Source organism: Culex quinquefasciatus, chromosome 2 (assembly GCF_015732765.1).
Source record: "Culex quinquefasciatus strain JHB chromosome 2, VPISU_Cqui_1.0_pri_paternal, whole genome shotgun sequence".
NCBI lineage: Eukaryota > Metazoa > Arthropoda > Insecta > Diptera > Culicidae > Culex > Culex quinquefasciatus.
The window spans coordinates 204,614,051-204,637,687 of record NC_051862.1 but is presented as its reverse complement, the minus strand read 5'-3'; the positions used below and the strand labels follow the sequence as shown (position 1 = coordinate 204,637,687).

General features: G+C 38.3%; 1 protein-coding gene across 6 annotated transcripts in view; it reads right to left on the bottom strand.

Annotated features, from left to right (window-relative positions):
- Nucleotides 1–23,637, bottom strand: part of LOC6034358 (cell wall protein DAN4) — a 77,503-nt gene that overhangs the window by 17,640 nt on the left and 36,226 nt on the right. For 4 of the 6 annotated variants that reach the window (XM_038253953.1, XM_038253952.1, XM_038253951.1 and 1 more), the window contains exons 3-4: nt 19,102–19,226; nt 1,692–2,317 (exon numbers count right to left, since the gene is read on the bottom strand). In XM_038253953.1, the coding sequence (XP_038109881.1) occupies nt 1,692–2,317; nt 19,102–19,226 (751 nt within the window). The remainder of the gene's footprint in view (nt 1–1,691; nt 2,318–19,101; nt 19,227–23,637) is intronic. The other 2 variants (XM_038253955.1, XM_038253954.1) reach the window with 2 other exon arrangements.

The window sequence follows — 23,637 nt, the reverse complement described above, 5'->3', positions numbered from 1 at the left end:
ATACATAACTTTTGAACTACTTATCGAAACTTCAAACAATTCAATGGCAATATATGGGACCCTAAACCAAGTCGAATGCAACCGGTGCTGAGGAAACCAAGTGAGAAATTCGGTCAGATACATACATATACACACACAGACATTTGTTCAGTTTTCGATTCTGAGTCGATATGTATACATGAAAGTGGGTTTTCGAGCTTTTAATAAAAAGTTCATTTTTAAAGCAGAATTATAGCCTAACCCCAGTGAGGAAGGCAAAAGTAATCTAAAAATTGTGATGCGGTTAAAATTCGATATCAAAGGACTCTTATGTAAAAAAAGCGATTAGATAACGTTACAAAGGCATAAGTTTCATTGAGAAGCCATGGTTTCCACATTTTGATAAAATACGTGCTTTAAAATGCATTTCACATCAGTCCAGTTATCTGGCGATTCAAAGATTTTTCAAGTATATAAAATCTTTTTACGGTATTGCGTTAACATTATCATAAACGCATGATAATTTATTAAAAGTTGTTGTTTGTTGATCAGACTTTTCTTTCAATTAAAAAGATGATGATTTTTGAAATAATTTTTTTCGGGCTTATTTCAAACTTTGAAATATATTTGGAAAAGCCTGAAAATTAAAAAAAAAACTAAAAAAGCATTAACTTCTACCATTTTGTAATCCTCAAATGTTACTCTTTACAATTGAGTTTTAGCAATAACTTTCAATTGCACTGAAATTTTCAATATTTTGAAGAGTGAGTAATTTAATGTGAGACACAAAACATATTTCTCTAATTCATATACTTGTGACCCCCACTGTAAAACTTTATTATCTCCTCCCCAATGGCGACGGTCCAGGGGCCAAAAGCCTCAGATCTCGGGCAAGGTTGCGAACCTGACCATTGAGCGACAGACACTCCATGGCGGTGTTGTAGCCATGGTACCAAACAGTGTGGTTCACCCAACTCCACCATCCGACGTATTATCCCGAGACGGTATTCTCCTGAACGGTCGTGAATCAGAAGCTTAATTGGCTTCAACTGGGAAGTTTCTACCCAGAGGATGCACTCGATGTACCAACGTCGGTCGAACCAGATGTTTCGTGTTTTGTTCACAGGTTCTGGGAAGCATGAGGGTGCACTCAACAGAGCCACAAGAGAGTACGATGCGTTTACTGCTTGTGGGGATTTCCGGAAAGAGGGATGTACGGACTCTGGCCGGTAGAGATATGATATTTTAATGAACTTTAAGTATAATGATGTTTTGATTTGTTGTAGGTAACTCTGGCGATGTCCTGTCCTGTTGTTGAATATGACAAATCATGAGAGTTCAGGGAAATAAGAGTTGAATCAAATACAATATTTACAGTATTTACAAGCAATGTAATTTCAACTCAAAAATATTTACAACCAGTTCTAACTAAGTGCAATTTCATACAAATTTCAGTGCATCAATAAAATCAAATATGTATAAAATGTACTGACTCGAATCGCTAATACTTTAATTAAAAGCTAAATCATTGTACTTGGAGTTAATCTTCAAGATATTGTATACCTGAAAAGGAAAAAAAAACTTATCTCTAGATCATGCAGTTAGTACATCATGCGCAAAACACAGGCAAGCAGCCACACTCGTTAGTTCCTTAACACTATCATCAGTATACTCATCGCTCCATTAGTAAAACTCAGGGCTAAACTATGTACCGAGTCCGTTGCGGGAATCGACGTGGGCGGTTCGGAGCCGCCACCAGCCTCGTCGCCACTCACACCACCGGAACTACTAGCGGTAGTAGTAGAAGTAGAGGAGGAGGTAGACGAAGAAGGCTCTACGCTACTGTTAGGTGTTGTTGGTACTGGTGGTGTACTCATGGTAGTAGTACTAGTACTAGTAGTAGGAGTAGTGGTAGTGGTTGTGGTGGTAGTAGAAGAAGTTGTTGTTGTAGAGGTAATTGGTGCTACCGGTTGTGTTAACTGTGCTGATGCCAATTGGGTTGGTCGTTGCTCTGGGACCGGAGGTTGCGCCGTCGTCGTGGACAGGATCAACGTCTGCAGCAGGATCTGGGACTGATCCCGGTCAAAGTCGTTTCTTACCGGACGTTCGCTGGGACCACCGTTGCCGTTTCCGTTGCCCCCGATCTGGTTGAACTGAATACCGCGCAGGTACTCCTCGAACCGGCGGTGGTACTCGCCGGAAGGATCCCAGCGTTCACGCAGTGCCTGGTACTGGTCCGGGTAGCTGTAGTACAGCGTGGTGATGATCTTGAGGGCGTTCTCCTTCTGCGTGGACGAGCAGCGGCCGCACTTGGTGCGCAGAGCTTCCGGAAGAATACCTGTTGAATATGGAAGGAGGATAAAACGGTCAAAATTGGTTTCAAAAGTGTCTTGGTATCAAACATCAATGAAAAAATTTATTCCTATATTAAAAATATGTATAATCGACGTCCCCTAATTTCAATTCGATTCCATTTTTACATGTAGGCCTTGGTCCAAACTTTTCAAATATTTAAAAAAATTTAAACATTGAAAATTTGACCATTAGTTGCTGAGATATTGGCATTAGAAAATGAGTGACTGTTTGGATAAGACTTATGTGTGACTTTGAAAACCTAAATTTTCCTGTTTGTTTTTCTTTTATCCACTTCCACTCAAAATCCCCAAGTCCTATCTTCAATGTTTCTTTAAAAAAAATAGGATATTTTCCGAATTTTTCGAAAAAAAATATTTAGAAAAAATTGTTTTTTTTTTAGATAAGTAAGTTTATTTAAAAATAAGAAGTTTTAAGAAAATATTTTTTCTTACAGTTCAAAAAATTTCCTAAATTTCGTCATGTATACCTATCGACTCATAATCGAAAACTGAACAAATGTCTGTGTGTGTGTGTGTGTGTATGTGTGCGTATTCCCCTTGGTGCTCAAAAATCTTGCCACGTTTTCTCGGCACAGGCTGATCCGATTTGAGTCAAACAAGTTGCATTCGATCCGTTTTGGTGCCCCATACTGCGCTATTGAATTGTTTGAAGATCCGATAAGTAGTTCAAAAATTACGTATGAAATAGTGTCAGAGTTGACACTTTGAGTCACTAATCTATATGAAAACTATGTCCGGATCCATCATCCGACCCATCGTTAGTTAGGTTATCAAAAGACCTTTCTAACGAATCCAAAACATTGAAGATTTGGCAACCCTGTCTCGAGATATGACCACTTAAGTGATATTAACGTACTTTTATGATGCTGGATCTCACTTAAATGCATGTAAGCTATATCCGGATCCATCATCCAACCCATCGTTGGTTAGGTAATCAAAAGCCCTTTGCAATGAGTCCAAAACATTGATGATCTGGCAACCCTGTATCAAGTTGAGACCACTTAAGTGATATTTTTCACTTTTTGAAGCAGGATCTCACTTATCTGTATGAAAACTATATCCGGATCTATCATCCAACCTATCCATGGATCGGTTATCAAAAAATCTTTCAAACGAGTCTGAATTAGTTAAGATCTGGCAACCCTATCTCAAGCTATGACCACTTAAGTGATATTTATGAACTTTTTTGAAGCCGAATCTCACTTAAATGTATGTAAACTATGTCCGGATCCATCATCCGACCCATCGTTGGTTAGTTAATCGAAAGATCTTTCCAATTAATCCAAAACATTGAAGATCTGGCAACCCTGTCTCGAGATATGACAACTTAAGTGATATTTATGTACTTTTTCTAACCCACCGGCAGTCGCGTAAGTGTACTTTGTACACATTTTGTAAGGGCACTTGTAAGAAAGGTGAAAACACGCGACTTCCCGAAGGTTGCCTAAGCTATGTCCGGATCCATCTTCCGTCCCATCGTTGGTTAAGTAATGAATCTTTCCAATGAGTCTATAATATGGAAGATCTTAAATATTGACCGCTTAGGTGATATTTGTGTATTTTTTTAAATAGATGGAATTTGAGTTCAAACTCATCATATCACCAAATGTTGGTAAAAAGTGAGGAAGGCTCCAACCACATAGGTGGATTAAGTTAGTTTTTTAATAAAAAGAGAAGTGAAGAAAGTTATTAGTTTGAATGTGTGACATGTTTTATGTAACTTTGCCACTACATTGAAAAATGTCCTTTTTTTCTGGGGTCAACTTTGGCTGTGTTTCATTTCCACTATTTTATTTTTTGTAATAATTGTATTCAAAATCGAATTTAATTTTAGTTCTTCAAAACATAAATTCAAATTTGTTACTAAAGAAAACATAAAAAAAAAATTTGCCCAAAGCATATTGTAACATTTTTGATTATATTATTGAAAATAAGAAAGTTATAATATTTTGAAAACATTTTTTATCCCCTGATTATTATTGTAATGGCATTATTCTACAAACAATCCCAAAATAATTTCGCTCAACCACCAGAACGGATCCTGAGGTAAGCAAACAAATCGAAAGAAGTTAGAAAATCCCACAATCAAATTATATCATGACAAACGAATTAGACGAAGCGTGTAACCGCACAACAAATTCTAAAAACCCCCCTCGATTTCTTGCCGAAATCTTCCCCTTGATGGCATGATAAATCAACCTGCCCCTGCCCCAAATCGTGCTCGTCACGTTAAAATCTCATTACGCGCGATGAACTTGTTGACAGGGGTGCTAAAGTCAGTGCCGCGCAAAAGTTTTCTGCCAAATCATCGCCGGGTAATTTGCGCCTTTTTTGGATAATTTACAACCCCTCCGCGCACACGGTAGCAGCAGCTTCATCTTCTCTCTTCTGTCACTGTGATGAGTGACAGTTGACGGACTGTTCATTTTTTGCGAGTGATTCGCGAACTCATGACGGTTAACCTCGCAGGAGTTGTAATTTTCCTAGTTTTATAATTCAACAGGTTCGAATATTCCAATTTTTCTAATCATTCAAAATTTGCAATGTTTGCAATTTCCTTAAAAAAAGATTCATGTGAAACAATTTATATTGAATTCGAGGTGATCCAGATCATCGTGTGACCCAAATCACTCATCCGAAACGCAGGTTGACTTTCAAATTACTCAAATGTGCATCCCCGGAAGCAATGCTTAGTTGTCAGGCGGGGTAACATTTCCACCTGGAAGCACGACCAACCGCACACCGACTCCGGTAATGCAAAATGTACAATTCAATTAAACTTTGCCTGCAAGCTCAACAGACAGATCTAATTAGCTAACTCTGGAACTGGGAGGAGACACGTTCCTCTGAAAACGCCGACAAGAAATGTTTTGCGTACCAATTGATGCCGGAGGTGATGAGTTGGGATTTGAAATTGACTTGAGAAGTTCCTGGTAAAGATGAGAGGGGATGTCGGTGCAGGCAGCACGTGTCGGCAGCGTGGGTGGAGCCAACGAACGTCAATGGAATCCGTTATCAGCGATGAATCGAATGTTAGAGTTTTGTTATGAATGATGCTGCAGGGATTCAATTGGAATTCAATGACTTCCAAATAATCCAATCGAATCACAAAATACAGTTGTTTTGAGAAAGCATGAGAGTGTTTAAAATCATTTTATATTCAAATAAAACTGAAACAAATAAAGATTTTTGTAGATATCAAAGCTCAAACCAAATATTTTGATTTATCTTTTAACAATTGACAAAGCCCTCAAATTGCAGCTCTGTTCAAAGTGAAACCGTAATTATACATTCCTTGGCTTGACAGGAATGGAATTGTACCGACTGACTGAAAGACGATCCGAACCACTCCCTGCCCTACAGCTAAATAGTTGCAACTCATTACACGTGTAATTGCAAGACGGATTTGAACACTAACAGTACCCGCAGGGAATCACAATTAATTGCAGATGAATCTTCTCTTTTAAAGCAGTTTTTGATTCTGAAACGCAATTCCACAAGAGGATAAAAAACAAAAATAAGCTTAATGATGCTGAAAAGAGTATTTTGGCATCACTCCATCAATTATTCAACTAAAAAAAAGAAAACAAATTTATTCCCAATTACACTTTATTCGATTGTGTATTTATGAATCCTGCTCCGCACTCCTCCACATTTCCAATTAAAACAATTATCCTGCCGCTAACGAGCTTTCCATAATGTGCAATTGATTTTATCTACACTGTAATAATACAATATTACTAGCCAGAAAAGCCTGGAATCGTGGGATGCGCAGTACTTTCAATGACCACCTTTTGTCTCTCTCTCTTAAAACAAGTACCTACTTGAAATAACACAGCAATAAAAGTGCCAATTGAATTTATCGAAAACAATTAAAATTCAATTACCGTGCAATTTCGTAGCTCAACCCAATACACCCACTTCAGGATCGATTCCAGGCCGGAATTTGCACTTGTGGGAGAGGCTTCCGTTAACACTCAAACACTCGGGTAGTCATTGACCCCTATCATAACTTTTGGTAGAATTGACCAATTTGGATGCTTCCGGTTGCAAAAGATCCAGATTTGTCTATATTTTGAACTGTCATATGGGGGACAAATGTGGTCTACTTTTACCGGAGATATTCCGGAATCCCTTTGGGTACCTCGGCCCTTCTATTTGGGGTTTTGGTCTATAGAACAAAAACCATTTCACCGAAAAATGCTGGAAATGATACAAAATTACAAGGCATTATTCTTATACATTGTTGGGACGGAAAACGAAAACGAAACTATTGGCACTACGCCCCCCGGGGCATGGCCTTCCTCTAACGTGGGATTTCTGCTCCAGCGCCTCTGACGAGACAGGAGAAACCGGGACCGACGTTTTACTTCACCATCCGATAGAAGCTCAGTGGATAAGGCGGGAATCGAACCCGCGTCTCATAGCATCATCGGGATCGGCAACCGAAGCCGCTACCCCTGCGCCACGAGACCCACTGCACGTCCCAAATACGGCCGAAGCAATCCCCTCGTACTACGTCAGTATTAGTGTTTGTTTTCGTTTTGACTGGTGCCCGTGCTGTCGCTTGGCGATCGATCAGAAGTTGAAAACTATCTGAGCAAGCGGGAGCACGGGCGCAGCTAAGAAAGTAGCTGCTAAAAGACACCGTAAATGTAAGTTTATTGTTTATTGTGATCGTTGTTAGCTGTAATTAATTTGTAAATAAAATTACAGTTTTGTAGCATGTGGTGAATAAAAGAGTTTTATTTACCCTGCTGACGGAACCGGTGCCCGGTTGAGAAATTCCTGCCTGTCTCAACATACATCATCAAGCAAAAATAATTGAAATGGTTAAGTCCTACGGGGCACCGGAGCGGGTTTCGTTTGGGCACCAATCGACATCAGCTCAGTGAACCGTTTCCGGTTGGAACCTGTTTCGGTACCCGAAGGTCTCGACCATGCCATGTATCTATGCAGGATGATGTTTTAGAATGATGCCTTGAAGTTTTGCATCATTTCCGGCATTATTCTCTGAAATGGTTTTTGTTTTATTGACCAAAACCCCAAATAGGAGGGCCGAGGTACCCCAACGGAATCCGGAATATCTCCGGTAAAAGTGGACCATATTTGTCCCCCATTTGACGGATCAAAATATAGACTAATCTGGATCTTTTGCAACCGGAAGAATCCAAATTGGCCAATTCTAACAAAAGTTATGAGATTTAAAAAAAATAGGGGTCAAATGACTACACGAGCGTTTGAGTGTTAAGTCCACTTGGGCATGGGGAAACATTTCATTTCTGCGGTGTAATAAACCCATCCGCATCCAATTGGCAGCACCGGATGGAAACGGAATCTACCATCAAATTGAGCAAATTGTGTTCTGGGAATTTGTGGCATGACTGGGTGTGCTTTCACAACAATGAGCATAATTAGGGCGAATGAAGGTATTATTGCTTGAATAAAGCCACAGGATTTTGGACTAAATTAGCAAATATAAGTTATGTCCCTTTGTCGGTCGGAAGTATACACTCAACCCCCGGTGGTTGGCCACTTTTTCGTTTGACACTTTTTTAGTTTGTACCCCGTTGGTTGGTCAAAGTCAAACTAAAAAGTGGCGAACTGTCACTTTTTACACGGCGCTCACGCACACTATCAAAGCAAACGTTTAGTAGTGTATGTGAACTCCGTGTAAAAGGGGTGTCAAACTAAAACGCGACCCCGTTCGTTTGAAAACAGTTAGTGTCAAACCATCGGGGTTTGAGTATATTGACTTTATCAAAGGTTTGGAAATATGTTATGGTGTGTATGACTCCTTTTTCCAAACAAAATAAATGTAGTAGTGTAATTAGGATTTCAAAATACTGCTTATCTGCTTATATGCAAAAATTGTCATCTAAAACTATGCCAATTTCAGTAAAAAGAACAACTATCATTCATAATTATGTAATCCACTCAAGTGGTGATGTCACTTTGCAAGGTTGCCATCACTAAATACCGAAAAAACAATTTTCAGAAAAGCCGGATTTTCATCAAAACTTACAAAATCAATTTAAATTTTCATTAAAAACATACAAAATTAGACAGAGTTACCAGATCTTCACCATCTTTCTCACAATATAAACAACAATACCCTGGTAGAATTGGAACCCAAACATCTTAAGTGATTCAAAGCATACGCAAACAAAAATACTGAGCACTCGTTGTGGTGAATTCCGCAATATATTTTTGAATTTTGGTCGGAGAAGGGTATCTAGGAAATTGTATCAAAATATTCGATATTTTCCATGTTTACTAGATGTAAAACACGATGAACACGATACATGACAATATCGCCTCAAAAAGTTCTATAATTACCACTCGGATGCTTCAGAAATTTGACAGTGTTGCCAGATTGAATCCAAATCACAATCATGAAAAAACGCATTTCTATAGAGAATTTAGTCAAGACCAATCACTGAAAAAATACTTCAAGAAAAATTATTTCAATAAGGACGATGATTATCTGGCAACACTGTAAAAAAGTCAAGCCTGCAACCTGGCATCGCTGTAAATAAAGCCTTTTAAAACCGAACGATGTTACTCTTGGGTTGAAAAACTTCTCGAACATACTTTTGGTACAGCTTTGGATAGGTAAATAATAGATTTCCAGCTCCACCCTGCTTCATAATTTCTCAAAAAATAGAGGATTTAGTCTTTAATAAAATAATTTCTATGGCATTTTGCATTTATTTTCAAATCGGCTATTCCTTGAACACAAATATAAAAAAATGAAGTCTTTTCAACATGAACAGATCATTGAAAATTAATCAGATTGCCAAAAGAATATTTGTATGGGTTTTTGCCATTCTTAAAACATGAATTGATGAATCAACTTTGAAATTTGTTTACTCAATTTTGTCTTTCATTTAAACATGAGCAATTCTTGGAAAACAAAAACATTATTTTTCTGCATTTTTTCTGATTTGCCAGTATAGAGTATTTCAGAATTATTTGAGGAAACATTATTTGATGTGAATGAATTTTTCATTAATTATTTTTCTCTTTGGGGATTTAAATTCTTTCAAACAATGTTCTGAGCAAAAGAAAAAAAAATTGCTTATTGTTTAAAAGGGTGGTTTTTGCAAGAAACCATGTAATACATTTTCAGAAAGGTATTAAAAATGTCTTTCCAATGAGCCAAAAACATTGAAGATCTGACCACCCTATCAAAAGTTATTAGCATTTAAGTGTTATTTATACACTTTTTGGAGACCGAATCTCAAATATTTCAATGAAAATGATGTCCGGGTTCATCATGCGACCTGTCTTCAGTTAGATAATCAAAAGACCTTTGAAATGAGCCTTAAACATCGCGGATCTGGCCACCCTATCAAAAGTTATTAGCACATAAGTGTTATTTATACACTTTTTGGAGGCCGGATCTCACATATTACAATAAAAATGATGTCCGGGTCTCTTATGCAACCCGTCGTTAGTTAGATAATTGAAATACCTTTCAAATGAGTTTAAACATCAAAGTTCTGACAACCCTATCAAAAGTTATCAGCACTTAAGTGTTATTTATACACTTTTGGAGGCCGGATCTCACACATTTCAATGAAAATAATGTCCGGGTCCATCATTCGACCTGTCGTAAGTTAGATAATCGAAAGACCATCCAAAGACCACCCTATCAAAAGTTATTAGCACTTATGTGTTATTTATACACATTTTTTAAGGCCGGATTTCAGATATTGTGATAGAAATATTGTCTGAATCTTCCATGCGAACTATCGTCAAATATGTTTTTATCAGACCTTGCCGATGAGCCAGAAATATTGAAGGTCTGCGAACCCAACAAAAGAAATGAGTAATAAAGTTGATTTGTTAGACATGTTAAGGGGGAATGTTGCTATTTTTACTGAATGAATTGACTTTATGAATGTGAGGAAGGCACCAACCACCTAAAGGTGGATTAAGTAACGTTTTTATTAACTCTATTGCTCAGATTTTCAAAACGGATTCGGTTGTAGAGCATGGGGCACTAATCTGGTTATCTTGTAATATATTGTAACGACTTTCAAAAAAATGAAACAAAAAGTATCATGAAGGCCTTTACATCAAACAAGTACTGTTAATTCAAATAAACTTCTGTAACTGTAACTTGACACAAACATGATTCAAATAAAAGTTTATATTTTATTTCTATCTGTAATTTTCCATAAACCTGCAATAAACAACAACAACCTGTTTATTTGCTTTCTTGGCGCCAAACAAGTTACGTTCGATCCGGTCAAACATTAGCCCTGTGCTAATTAGCAATTCGTCTAATTTGGCTACCGTCTCTGGATTCGACGCAGGCGACTGGCCGTTGATTACCGTGGCAAATGATGGCTCGCTCAGTCATGGCTCAAATTTAATAGCGCCCCCAACCCGACCCAGTTGGACGCCGAAACGGACTGACGCCAAAACTTGTTGACTTTTGCAAAGTGGATAGATAGATTGCCAAACACAACGATTTCGAGGGAATTTGGCTAAGGTGAATAAATATTATCGTCGGCGCTCCGGCGCGAATGATGAAATATTAGGAGAGTGTGAATTAGGTAATATTTTTTGCAGAATTAGTTTAACATTAGCTTGCATTAAATTTATCACTAAATGGCACGTAAACATTTTTAAAGTAGATTGCTTTTACAGGAAGTTGGTTCCAGTCAAAAAGTTCATTCCCTCATTACTCAAAGCTGCGGTCCTTGAGACCGCTTTGATCCTCTTGATTGCTTTTCCCATCATCGTCATCAGAAGACACGTTCTTTCTGCCACAAATATAGCTTTCAAGTAAGCTCTTGAACCAAACCTGGCCAAAATAACAAACACTCATAACCCCGTAATCCCTCAGGACGCTGACGACGACTACGACGACCTGTCCGGAAAGTGGTCTCTCCCTCAAAATCTCACCAAAATCGATCTCAATGGTAAGCTCCCGCCTCACGTCTTTCCAGCCCCCAATTTGAAAGGACGAAAATCTGATTGACAAGCAATTTAGCCACGTCCGTTTCTCCGTACCCTGAAGCGGTTTCCATTTCAATACTGGACGAACTTGTCACACTGAAAGCTGCGAGCAAGGATTACCTTCCACAGACTGGAGTGAAGAGGACACTTTGCCTCGAGAGTTTTTCTGGAGCCGAAGAATGGTCAGACTGCTGGGAAGACGGCACATACCTGGGAGAAGGAATACTGTGGAAAGTGGCTTTTTACTTTGGTTTTCTTCGACTGGACTTTTCAAGCTGGGATTTGTAGGAGGGAAGTTCTCCTTTCGAGTGTTGCCAAATATAGGTCCTTTGATGTTGTCGTGCTGTGATGCCTGGAACTGTTCGATCTGAGGTGATTTTTGTCTCTTTATTTGTCAGCATAAAACAACCGGTGGTCAAAGACAATGTTATGGGAAATTAGACGAGCTTTCCGGTAAAAATATCAAGTCTGTCATATAGAAATTGTCAAACACCAAAAAAAAAAACATTTTTTTCAACATTTTTATTATTAAACCGCTGTAACTTCACAAAGATTGGACTTATGACAATGGTCAATATGGAGACTTTCATTTAAAATTGTCTGGCGAATCGATTACCGTAATCGGTTTTGCAATTTTTTACGTTTAGAGCACTTCACAAAAAAACAGATTCATTAAATGATTTTTCAATTTTTTTAGGTGAGTTGCTCCATCCTGCAATTTTTCGTGAGTCATTTTGTAACATCTTAGGCTATTTAAAAAAAAATGAATGAATAAAAATCGTGGGCTCACCTTTAAATTTGACTTTTAAACTTAAAAATAAAAAAAACTCATAAAATTCGCGTGTTTTTTTTCTATCAGTGTATTTTTTCGGAAAGTCCGTCAAATTTCCTACAGGTTTGTCTTGGATAACTTTTTGATAGGATGCAACGACTTCGAGATACTCCAATATTTTAATTACGAAATACAGAAATATTCAAAACACATACGCCCTTCTCAAATGTCATCATCAAATGATACTGGCTCTATAAACACAACAATGGCTTGCATAAACGTAGGATAACATGTCAAAAAAGTTTCATTGAAATCGGGCAGGGTCGAGAAAAAAGTACCTTAAAAAAGTCCTGTGTTGAGCTGGAATTGCTCGATGGTAAGATGTAAGTCATATTCATTCTAGCAGATTATTTTAATATTAAAAAAGTAAAAATATAATTATTAACTTTAAAAAATAATAGTTTCGTAGTTTCACACACATATTTTGATTTTTTTCAATTTTAGTTTTAAACACGAAATAAAATATTTCTTCGATTTTCATCATATCATCAACTTCTCAGAAACACTCAAATTTTCAGTTTCAGTTCAAAATCTTTGAAACATCCCAAAAAGTCCATTTTGTGACATTGGATCACATTTTGAAGGTGATTTCACAACTCTAGCAGCAGTGTAATAATAGTACGTAACTAATCGAAAATCTGTTCTTTTTGGAGATATTTCCGTCACAATAAAAAAATAGGTACAATTAGGCACAATCACGGATGGAATAATCGCAAAAAAGCACAATTTCACTTGCGAACTTTCTTCACTCGCGAAAGAGAGATAGGAAGCGAATCGCGCAAATGAAAATCGCTCCCAAACTTCTTCAAGAAAATCAATCAGTGGATGATTTTTTGTGAATTTCCTTGTCAACACCGCTAAAAATGATTTTTTTCGCATTGTTTACACACATTGCCCATCTACAAAAGTGACAGTTCATTTTCGACGTTTGACGTTACATTTGCAAGTGTAGTAGTGAAAAAGTTCCGCCGAATAATCAAGATGATGATTTTTTGAAATTCCTTTTTCCGATCTTTCGTGCGCGAGACAGAAGAGCTCCCCCTGCACTATGGGCCATCTCCATACAAACAGGCGGCCAAATTATTTTTTTGCTTTTTAAATGTTTTTTCATAAAAATTTGGGTAATTGTATGGTATTGAAATGATATACGTCGATTTTTATTACTTTTCATGTTTTTCAATAGTGGATTGTTTATAATAAATAGTCTTTTTGCAATTCCGTCGTGAAACTACTCACTTTTCCTGTCATTCTTGAACGACGAAATAACCTACTTTTCTGTACCAAAAATAACAGAATCGAATAGCAACACTCCCCTCCTCCTCTCCAACAAAATTATGTTAAGCGTAATAAATTCATTTTAAGTCAAACATTTATTATTTATTGCTGGGTGTTTCTTTTTGTGAGTCCATGCCATATAACTTGAGACCCCCCCCCCCCACCCGTACGGGCATAAATTGCGACAATTTTAATTGTTAAATCAAATAACAGAAAAAATAATTTTATTCAAAATAATAATTATGAAGTAAAACGATCAAATACAAACCATATTCTTAAAATTCATTTGATTATAGAGTTTGTTACAGCTTCAGGATATGTTAAAGGTACTTTTTATAATGTTTTGTACTAACCAACATAGAACTTAAATGTGGATCAGTTTCATGGATTGATCGCAGAAATTCATCATGCTAAGTCAACATTTTGCTGAATACTTTTTCCGGTATCAAACTGAGATTCTCCAGTTTTGCTTGAGAAACTTCGGTACGAATACCTTATTTTGACTAAGGTACTCTATTTTAAATGTAGGCAACAGAAAATTCCAATAAAGTCATTTCGAACTTCTTGAATCCAGGTATTGATTTTTGAAGCGACAATGCCCACGAAGTAGGTAGCAAAGCAAGTGAAATAAACCGGCGCATATGTAGATTGCAGCAAATTTTGATAAAACGTAAATGTTCAAAATGGCATATCTCCGAAAACGCAAAAAATCGCAGGCTGGAAATTTCAGCAATGTTAGATTATAATCCAATCTTTCAAGTGATCTTAGTTTCATGTTTAGCATCGGTTAGCAAAAAAGTACTCGATTAACAAACACAAAAAAATATGATTTGTCAAAAAAATGCTCCAGTTATTCGATGAAAACTTCAGTTTTTGGTTTGGAAACAACATTTTATCTATTAATAGTTTCAAAGCTTATCTCATTACCTTTCCAACGATGTATAATTGTCCTAATAAAATATTTAAAATGGCTGAGCTATGTTAAAATTAAACAATCAGCCTTTTTACGAAAAACGCTAGTTTTTACTCCATTTTGACTTTCAGCTTGCGTATCTCCGTAATGAACAAACATAGAGCTTTGAAAATTTGGATTTTTCTTAGTTAGAATGTTTACTTTCGAGAAAAAAATACCAAAAAATATTTGGAGAAGGTCACTTTTTTGAAACTTGGCCACCCAATGTACCATAGTGCCCTGGTCGCCGGTGGATCCGGTCCTCTCGGAGTTGGCTCCTGGCCAAACACACCTTTTTCCAGATAAATCTTCTTTAAATATGATTTTCTCTATCGATTTAAAATATAAGCGTCCGTGAGAGCCTACAAATTAAATTCCGCGAATAAAAGAATAAGAATCATTTTGGAAAGAATTTCCAGTTTTCCATTCATATGTTTAAGCAGTGATTTTTTACAATCAATAATGTTGTTATTATTCAAATATAATAACATTTTCAAAAATCTTTGTCAACAATCAAATGTTAAGAATGAACTTAGGTGAAGTTTGAACATTTTAGATTTTTAAAACTTTTTTTTTTTCTAATATATTATTAAACATTTTTATATTCAATCATAAGTTTAAGAAAGAAGAATAAATATGTTTTGCTCAACATCGAAATTTTCACTGATTTTTTTTTAAAGTTATTCAAAAATAAAAAGAAAAACAACGGAGGAAAATTCATTTTTAATTGTCTTCAGTTGATTGCATGTCTTTATTCTATAAACTATTTGCAACGGCCTTAAATTGTCCTCAAAAGTAAATATTGTTTATTGCATTACCTGCCGTGACCAATGTTATTTTTTCGGAAAATAAAATCAAAATTCAAGAACTTAACGGAATCCTAAATCAAGTGCTTCCTCATGCTTGTCTTGCGTTTTGGATTCAATAAAAACCCGATCAAATCAATCCAATCCATAGCACTTTCGACCTTTGGTGTCATGATGCCCTTAACATTTTCCACCTCGTTAAACTTTCAGCTACCCGGCCCGTTCGCCTGCTCAACCTGTATTAACTAACAAGTATCATAGCCACGGCATAAAGCTCACCCAGCCGCGTATTGTTTACGGTTGACGCTTCACGAGCTACTTGCGAACTACACACCCAAGTACATCACCCGTACACAACAGCCGGCTTCTGCTGCTGCTGATATAATCAAGCAGTCAGTGTGGCTGCACTTATGAGCCGTTTAAGCCCACAGACAACAAAGCACGTTAACCGTTTAACTCTTTAACGGGCGTTTGAGCCCTTTCTCACGACACCTGACCCCTTCAAGCTTGAGGGAGGGGAGGTTTCCGATGAATCACAAACCGCTTTGTTCTTTTCGGTTGCGATTATGCGTTTTAAGTGGTTGTTATTAAACAATGGAATACGACTTATTTAAAAACTAACCTAATCCACCTATGTGGTTGGAGCCTTCCTCACTTATTACCAACACTGGCTGTACACAAATTTCATCTATTTTTTAGATCCGGAATAAAAAGTACACCATATCTCAAGACAGGGTTGACAGATCTTCATTGTTTTGGACTCGTTAAAAGGTCTTTCGATAACCTAACCAACGATGGGTCGGATGATGATCCGGACAAAGTTTACATACATTTAAGTGAGATCCGGCTTCCAAAAAGTACACCAATATCACTTAAGTGGCCATATCTCGAGACAGGGTTGCCAGATCTTCAATGTTTTGGACTCGTTGGAAAGGTCTTTCGATAACCTAACCAACGATGGGTCGGATGGTGGATCCGGACATAGTTTACATACATTTAAGTGAGATCCGGCTTCCAAAAATTACACCAATATCACTTAAGGGGCCATATCTCGAGACAGGGTTGCCAGATCTTCATTGTTTTGGAATCGTTGAAAGGTCTTTCGATAACCTAACCAACGATGGGTCGGATGGTGGATCCGGACATAGTTTACATACAATTAAGTGAGATCCGGCTTCCAAAAAGTACACCAATATCACTTAAGTGGCCATATCTCGAGACAGGGTTGCCAGATCTTCAATGTTTTGGACTCGTTGGAAAGGTCTTTTGATAACCTAACTAACGATGGGTCGGATGGTGGATCCGAACATAGTTTACATACATTTAAGTGAGATCCGGCTTCCAAAAAGTACACCAATATCACTTAAGGGGCCATATCTCGAGACAGAGTTGCCAGATCTTCAATGTTTTGGACTCGTTGGAAAGGTCTTTCGACAACCTAACTAACGATGGGTCGGATGGTGGATCCGGACATAGTTTACATACATTTAAGTGAGATCCGGCTTCCAAAAAGTACACCAATATCACTTAAGGGGCCATATCTCGAGACAGGGTTGCCAGATCTTCATTGTTTTGGAATCGTTGAAAGGTCTTTCGATAACCTAACCAACGATGGGTCGGATGCTGGATTCGGACATAGTTTACATACATTTAAGTGAGATCCGGATATATGTGAAAACACATTTTTATACATAACTTTTGAACTACTTATCGAAATTTCAATCTGTATAAAACTCAATCTATGGGACCCTAAACCAAGTCGATTGCAACAGGTTCGGGTCAAATCGGTTCAGCCAGTGCCGAGAAACATGAGCTAGTTTGTTGGTCACATACATACATACACACACACATACACACACACATACACACACACATACACACACACATACACACAGACATTTGTTCAGTTTTCGATTCTGAGTCGATTTGTATACATGAAGGTGGGTCTACGACGTTTTTTTACAAAGTTCATTTTTAGAGCAGGATTATAGCCTTACCTCAGTGAGGAAGGCAAAATTATTCAAATTCTTCTGGTTGGTTCGAGATTTGCTTTTGCGAACGAGATCACGACCTCGGCAAATTCATCTCATGAGCATAGTTTAGCAAATTTAAGAAGAAGAATTTTCATGCATCGTTAACCTGAAAAAGTTGCATTAAGCTCATACTTGCAGGTAGTGTGAAACTTTAGAGCAGAATGCATTCTCTAAGTCACATTGCAGTCGTTGAACAGATGCAGCCAATTCAACTCGCTCACAGCAGTTTAATGTTCGAGAAACCTAGGGTAGGGTAGTCATCAATGAGACACTTTTGGTTTTCAACTTTCAACGATTTTTCTAATTTTTTCATCAGCATGTTTTAATGAGCTTTTAGTTGCATTATCATTCTTTTAATGTGTTCTAACATTGACAAAAATATGAGATCGATCCGACATCTACAGCCAGAGTTATTCAACTGTCTCATTGTAGACGCACTTGGCAGGAACAATGAGACAGGTGGGGAACAATGAGACACTCTACGAAAATCAACATTTTTCTAGCAAAACATCATGTTTTTGTATTGTTCCATTGCAGGTGACTTGCCTTGAACATTTTAGAGCAATTTTGCCAACATGAAACTTTTAATAACAAAAGTTACACTAAAAAGTATTTCAATTTTGTAAAATCCATATATTAATACCAAATAACTTTGTATTTTTGGTTTAATGAAGTTTAAACTCTATAAATATGCCAAAAATCACTTTTAATTCATGTTTTGAAAGATTTCCATCGATTTTGAAAAGTTTATTGAAGATAAATCAAAGTGTCTCATTGTTACCCATGGGCTGAAATGAGTGGGGAACAATGAGACAGCCCTGGATTCTGAGTTTATTCTAAATTTTGGCCAAATCTAATGAAAGGACATTGTAGCCCAACTTAATCCCTATGGATCGTCGAAAGAAATTTGAAGAAATATTAGTTTTGGTGTAAATGGCAGCCTACGAGCGAAAAAGTAATTTTTGTCCATAATTTACTTTTACACCCCAGAATCAAACATTTATGAATAACTTTTCAAGGGAGCGTCCATAACCAAAGCCACTAATATGGCAGACGTGTATCCAGTAGACACACCTTTCCCCCAAATATGAGCCTGATTGGTTGAAACTACGACTTGTGAGAGCCATTTTATCATTGTTCCCCGTGTCTCATTGATGACTACTCTACCCTACTTCAAGAATGCCAGGGTTATTAATTGTACTGTCAGATTCATTTGAATAATTTTATAAGGCCATTTTAAGCTGTAGGCCTGAACTTGCATTGAAAATCTTTTAACATTTTTTATGCACTTGTTTGATTTATAGTTGAATACTTGTGAAATAGGAAAAAAATCAATACAGCGTTATTTCGTAAGCTATTGCAAAACAAAAAAGAGATCCCTTTTGTCATTGAGTTGACCATTATAGAACGTTATGCAGTTGCGTGGCCTAATCGGAAAGTTCAGTGCCTTAACCTACCCAATTGTTCAGGGTGCGTGTTTGGCCACCTTTACCGCGTAATTTGATTTGTTTCCGACCCAAACAGTGCTACAAGTTGTATTCAAAACGCATGCATAACATCATGTCCATGCGAACCCACAGACACAGTTTCGAGCAAATCAAATCAACCTTTACTAGAAGTTAAAAATAAACTTGGCGTGAATAAAACATTATGCAAGCTTAGAAACCGTTTTGGATTATTCTTCATTTGGTTTAGTTAAGTTGCTTGCGGAAACCAAGTCGAGGTTCAATGGCAAGTTTCTATAGCAGTTTAAGAATCGACCCGGTTGTAAAAGGCGTTGACTTCCGTGTAAACGCATCGTTTTACAGCTGTACATTCCAGCTGTTTCAAACCTAATCGGCGTAACAAATTCCAAAACCTTGTACAATTGACTTACGTTTCAGATCCTTTCCCTCGGGCGGGCACGGCTTCCGGCTGAGTAGACAGTCGACGTAGTTGTTCACCAGCCGGTTGCTGGAAAGGATCGTATCGATGTCCAGGTTGTCGTATCTGCGTTGGAATCAAAAAGAGAAAGAAAGAGAGGCACGATTATTACATTTTAGTTGAAACAAATGTCTCGTATATTAGCAACAATGCTAATACGGGGGGAAACCCCCCAGCTGATGAGCATTAGTTACAAATTGCTCCCAAGATGTTTATTTGTAGAACAATCATCAGCCGGCTGGGACTTTCCGGAGATTCCAGACAACAGGTGGGTTAATAACTTATTTAATTCAATAAGTTGCGTGCATCTCAAAAGCGCATCTTGTCTGGAATCACCGGCCCGAAACACGCCACATGGGATGTCACAAAGTTGAGTTGAAATTGAAGGAACTGTGTAGTTCGGTTATGTAAAGTAAACAATATGTATTGAAACCTTGTTGACATTGACAAAGTTAGGTCACTGATTAAGTGAACAAAATTGTAAAGAACTAAATGTTGCACTTTCTTATTTAAGTTTTAAATAAAACAAAACAAAAATCGAACAAGAAATTCGGTGATGGTCTTTAATTCTTACGAAACATTTACAGATTATTTTTCAACCACTAACAAACATCTTTTCCACGCGTAAAAAAACCAATAAAAATGGTTCAAGTGGATTCATGAGCTGGGGTCTATTTGTATGTTATAATAATTTTTTTGCAATTCCTTCGTAAACTACTTACCTTTCCTGTCATTCTTGAACGACGAAATAGCCTACTTTTCTGTACCAAAAATAACAGAAAGTTCTACTTTTCAGCACTCAAATGGGTGCTGAAAAGTTGAACTTTTCAGCACTTGTTTCGAAAAGTAAAACTTTTCAACATTTTTTTGATTTAAACGATTTATTGACAAAATACATGAAAATTTGACATAAAATTTCACTCGATGTGTGTTTTTTGGAATTGCAAAAAATGTTGTATGGACCTCGTTGCAAAACTTGATTTTTTCAGCACTCTTCGTATTCATCCAACTCGGTGAACCTCGTTGGATAAATGTACGACGAAAAAATCTTCATACTATTACTTCTTATTAACTACTATTTTTTCATGACATTAATATAAATTCATCTCGGATAAGATTTCAACAAGTCGCATGTGCCATTTGTAAAAAAGAACTACAGTCAAACCTCGCATAAGAGCGCCTCGCATATGCAACTTTGCATATACGAGTCATTCCACCTGATTCGGTTTTGTCGCAAGAGTTGCATATGCGAGGTACAGAGCTTATGGGATTTTGGCTATATGGGAGACATGGCCTATATTTTTGTAAAAAATCATCTTAACTATACAAATTTATAGTGTTTTGGAATCGTTATGAAGTCAGCTATACAGCTACACCAAATTTACAAGGTTTACGATGTTCTAGGTCATCCGAAACTTCCTCAAGTTAAGGCCTATGTGTTCACCGCCGTACAAGTATGAGGTAGGCGATTGTGACTTTGGTTTTGACCTCAGATCATATCCGGATAGCCTCAGGGAGGTTCAAGGACTAGTCTACCGATATGTGGTAATGTTCTGGGTCTTCTGAAGAGTCCCGGGAGTTACGACCGATGGGTCTACCGCCGTAACAAAATAGAGGTCAGTGATTTTTGACCTCAGATCATATCCAGATAGCCTCAGGGAGGTCCGGGAACTAGTCTACCGATGTGTGGTGATATTCTGGGTGTTCTGTAGAGTCCCGGGAGTTAAGGCCGATGGATCTACCGCCGTAACAAGATAGAGGTCAGTGATTTTTGACCTCACATCATATCCAGATAGCCTCAGGGAGGTCCGGGGACTAGTCTACCGGTATGTGGTGATGTTCTAGGTCTTCTGTAGAGTCCCGGGAGTTACGGCCGATGGGTCTACCGCCGTAACAAGATAGAGGTCAGTGGTTTTTGATCTCAGATCATATCCGGATAGCCTCAGGGAGGTCCGGGAACTAGTCTACCGATGTGTGGTGATATTCTGGGTGTTCTGTAGAGTCCCGGGAGTTAAGGCCGATGGATCTACCGCCGTAACAAGATAGAGGTCAGTGATTTTTGACCTCACATCATATCCAGATAGCCTCAGGGAGGTCCGGGGACTAGTCTACCGGTATGTGGTGATGTTCTAGGTCTTCTGTAGAGTCCCGGAATTAACGGCCGATGGATCTACCGCCGTAACAAGATAGAGGTCAGTGATTTTTGACCTCACATCATATCCAGATAGCCTCAGGGAGGTTCGGGGACTAGTCTACCTGTAAAGTCTCGGGAGTAGGGTCCCCGGATCTCCCTGAGGCTATCCGGATATGAACCGAGGTCAAAATCATCGGCCTCTATCTTGTTACGGTGGTAGACCCATCGGACGTAACTCCCGGGACTCTTCAGAAGACCTAGAACATCACCACATATCGGTAGACTAGTCTCTGAACCTCCTTGAGGCTATCTGGATATGATCTGAGGTCAAAAATCACTGACCTCTATCTTGTTACGGCGGTAGACCCATCGGCCTTAACTCCCGGGACTCTACAGAAGACCTAGAACATCACCACATATCGGTAGACTAGTCCCCGGACCTCCCTGAGGCTATCCGGATATGATCTGAGGTCAAAAACCACTGACCTCTATCTTGTTACGGCGGTTTATTTGTAGAACAATCATCAGCCGGCTGGGACTTTCCGGAGATTCCAGACAACAGGTGGGTTAATAACTTATTTAATTCAATAAGTTGCGTGCATCTCAAAAGCGCATCTTGTCTGGAATCACCGGCCCGAAACACGCCACATGGGATGTCACAAAGTTGAGTTGAAATTGAAGGAACTGTGTAGTTCGGTTATGTAAAGTAAACAATATGTATTGAAACCTTGTTGACATTGACAAAGTTAGGTCACTAGTCTCTGAACCTCCTTGAGGCTATCTGGATATGATCTGAGGTCAAAAATCACTGACCTCTATCTTGTTACGGCGGTAGACCCATCGGCCTTAACTCCCGGGACTCTACAGAAGACCTAGAACATCACCACATATCGGTAGACTAGTCCCCGGACCTCCCTGAGGCTATCCGGATATGATCTGAGGTCAAAAACCACTGACCTCTATCTTGTTACGGCGGTAGACCCACCGGCCTTAACTACCGGGACTCTACAGAAGACCTAGAACTTCACCACATACCGGTAGACTAGTCCCCGGACCTCCCTGAGGCTATCTGGATATGATCTGAGGTCAAAAATCACTGACCTCTATTTTGTTACGGCGGTAGACCCATCGGTTGTAACTCCCGGGACTCTTCAGAAGACCCTGAACATCACCACATATCGGTAGACTAGTCCTTGAACCTCCCTGAGGCTATCCGGATATGATCTGAGGTCAAAAACCAAAGTCACAATAGCCTACCTCATACTTGTACGGCGGTGAACACATAGGCCTTAACTTGAGGAAGTTTCGGATGACCTAGAACATCGTAAACCTTGTAAATTTGGTGTAGCTGTATAGCTGACTTCATAACGATTCCAAAACACTATAAATTTGTATAGTTAAGATGATTTTTTACAAAAATATAGGCCATGTCTCCCATATAGCCAAAATCCCATAAGCTCTGTACCTCGCATATGCGTGCTTCGCATAAGAAACCCCCATATAAGGTGCATATGCGAGGTTTAACTGTATTTCATGTAAGTAAGCAACCGGAACTTCATTTTTTTATTCAATAATCAGGATCGTTTTTGCCTTCCTCACTGAGGTAAGGCTATAATCCTGCTCTAAAAATGAACTTTGCATAAAAACGTCGTAGACCCACCTTCATGTATACATATTGACTCAGAATCAAAAACTGAACAAATGTGTGTGTGTATGTGTGTGTGTACGTATGTATGTGACCAACAAACTAGCTCATGTTACTCGGCACTGGCTGAACCGATTTGACCCGAACCTGTTGCATTCGACTTGGTTTAGGGTCCCATAGATCGAGTTTTATACAGATTGAAGTTTCGATAAGTAGTTCAAAAGTTATGTATAAAAATGTGTTTTCACATATATCCGGATCTCACTTAAATGCATGTAAACTATGTCCGGATCCACCATCCGTCCCATCGTTGGTTAGGTTATCAAAAGACCTTTCCAACGAGTTCAAAACGTTGAAGATATGGCAACCCTGTCTCGAGACATGTCCACTTAAGTGATATTTATGTACTTTTTGGATGTCGCATCTCACTTAAATGTATATAAACTATGTCCGGATCCACCATCCGACCCATCGTTGGATAGATTATCAAAAAACCTTTCCAACTAGTTCAAAACTTTGAGATCTGGCAACCCTGTCTCGAGATATGGTCACTTAAGTTATATTTATGTACTTTTTTGTAGCCGGATCTCACTTAAATGTTTGTAAACTATGTCCGGATCCACCATCCGTCCCATCGTTGGTTAGGTTATCAAAAAACCTTTCCAACGAGTTCAAAACTTTGAGATCTGGCAACCCTGTCTCGAGATATG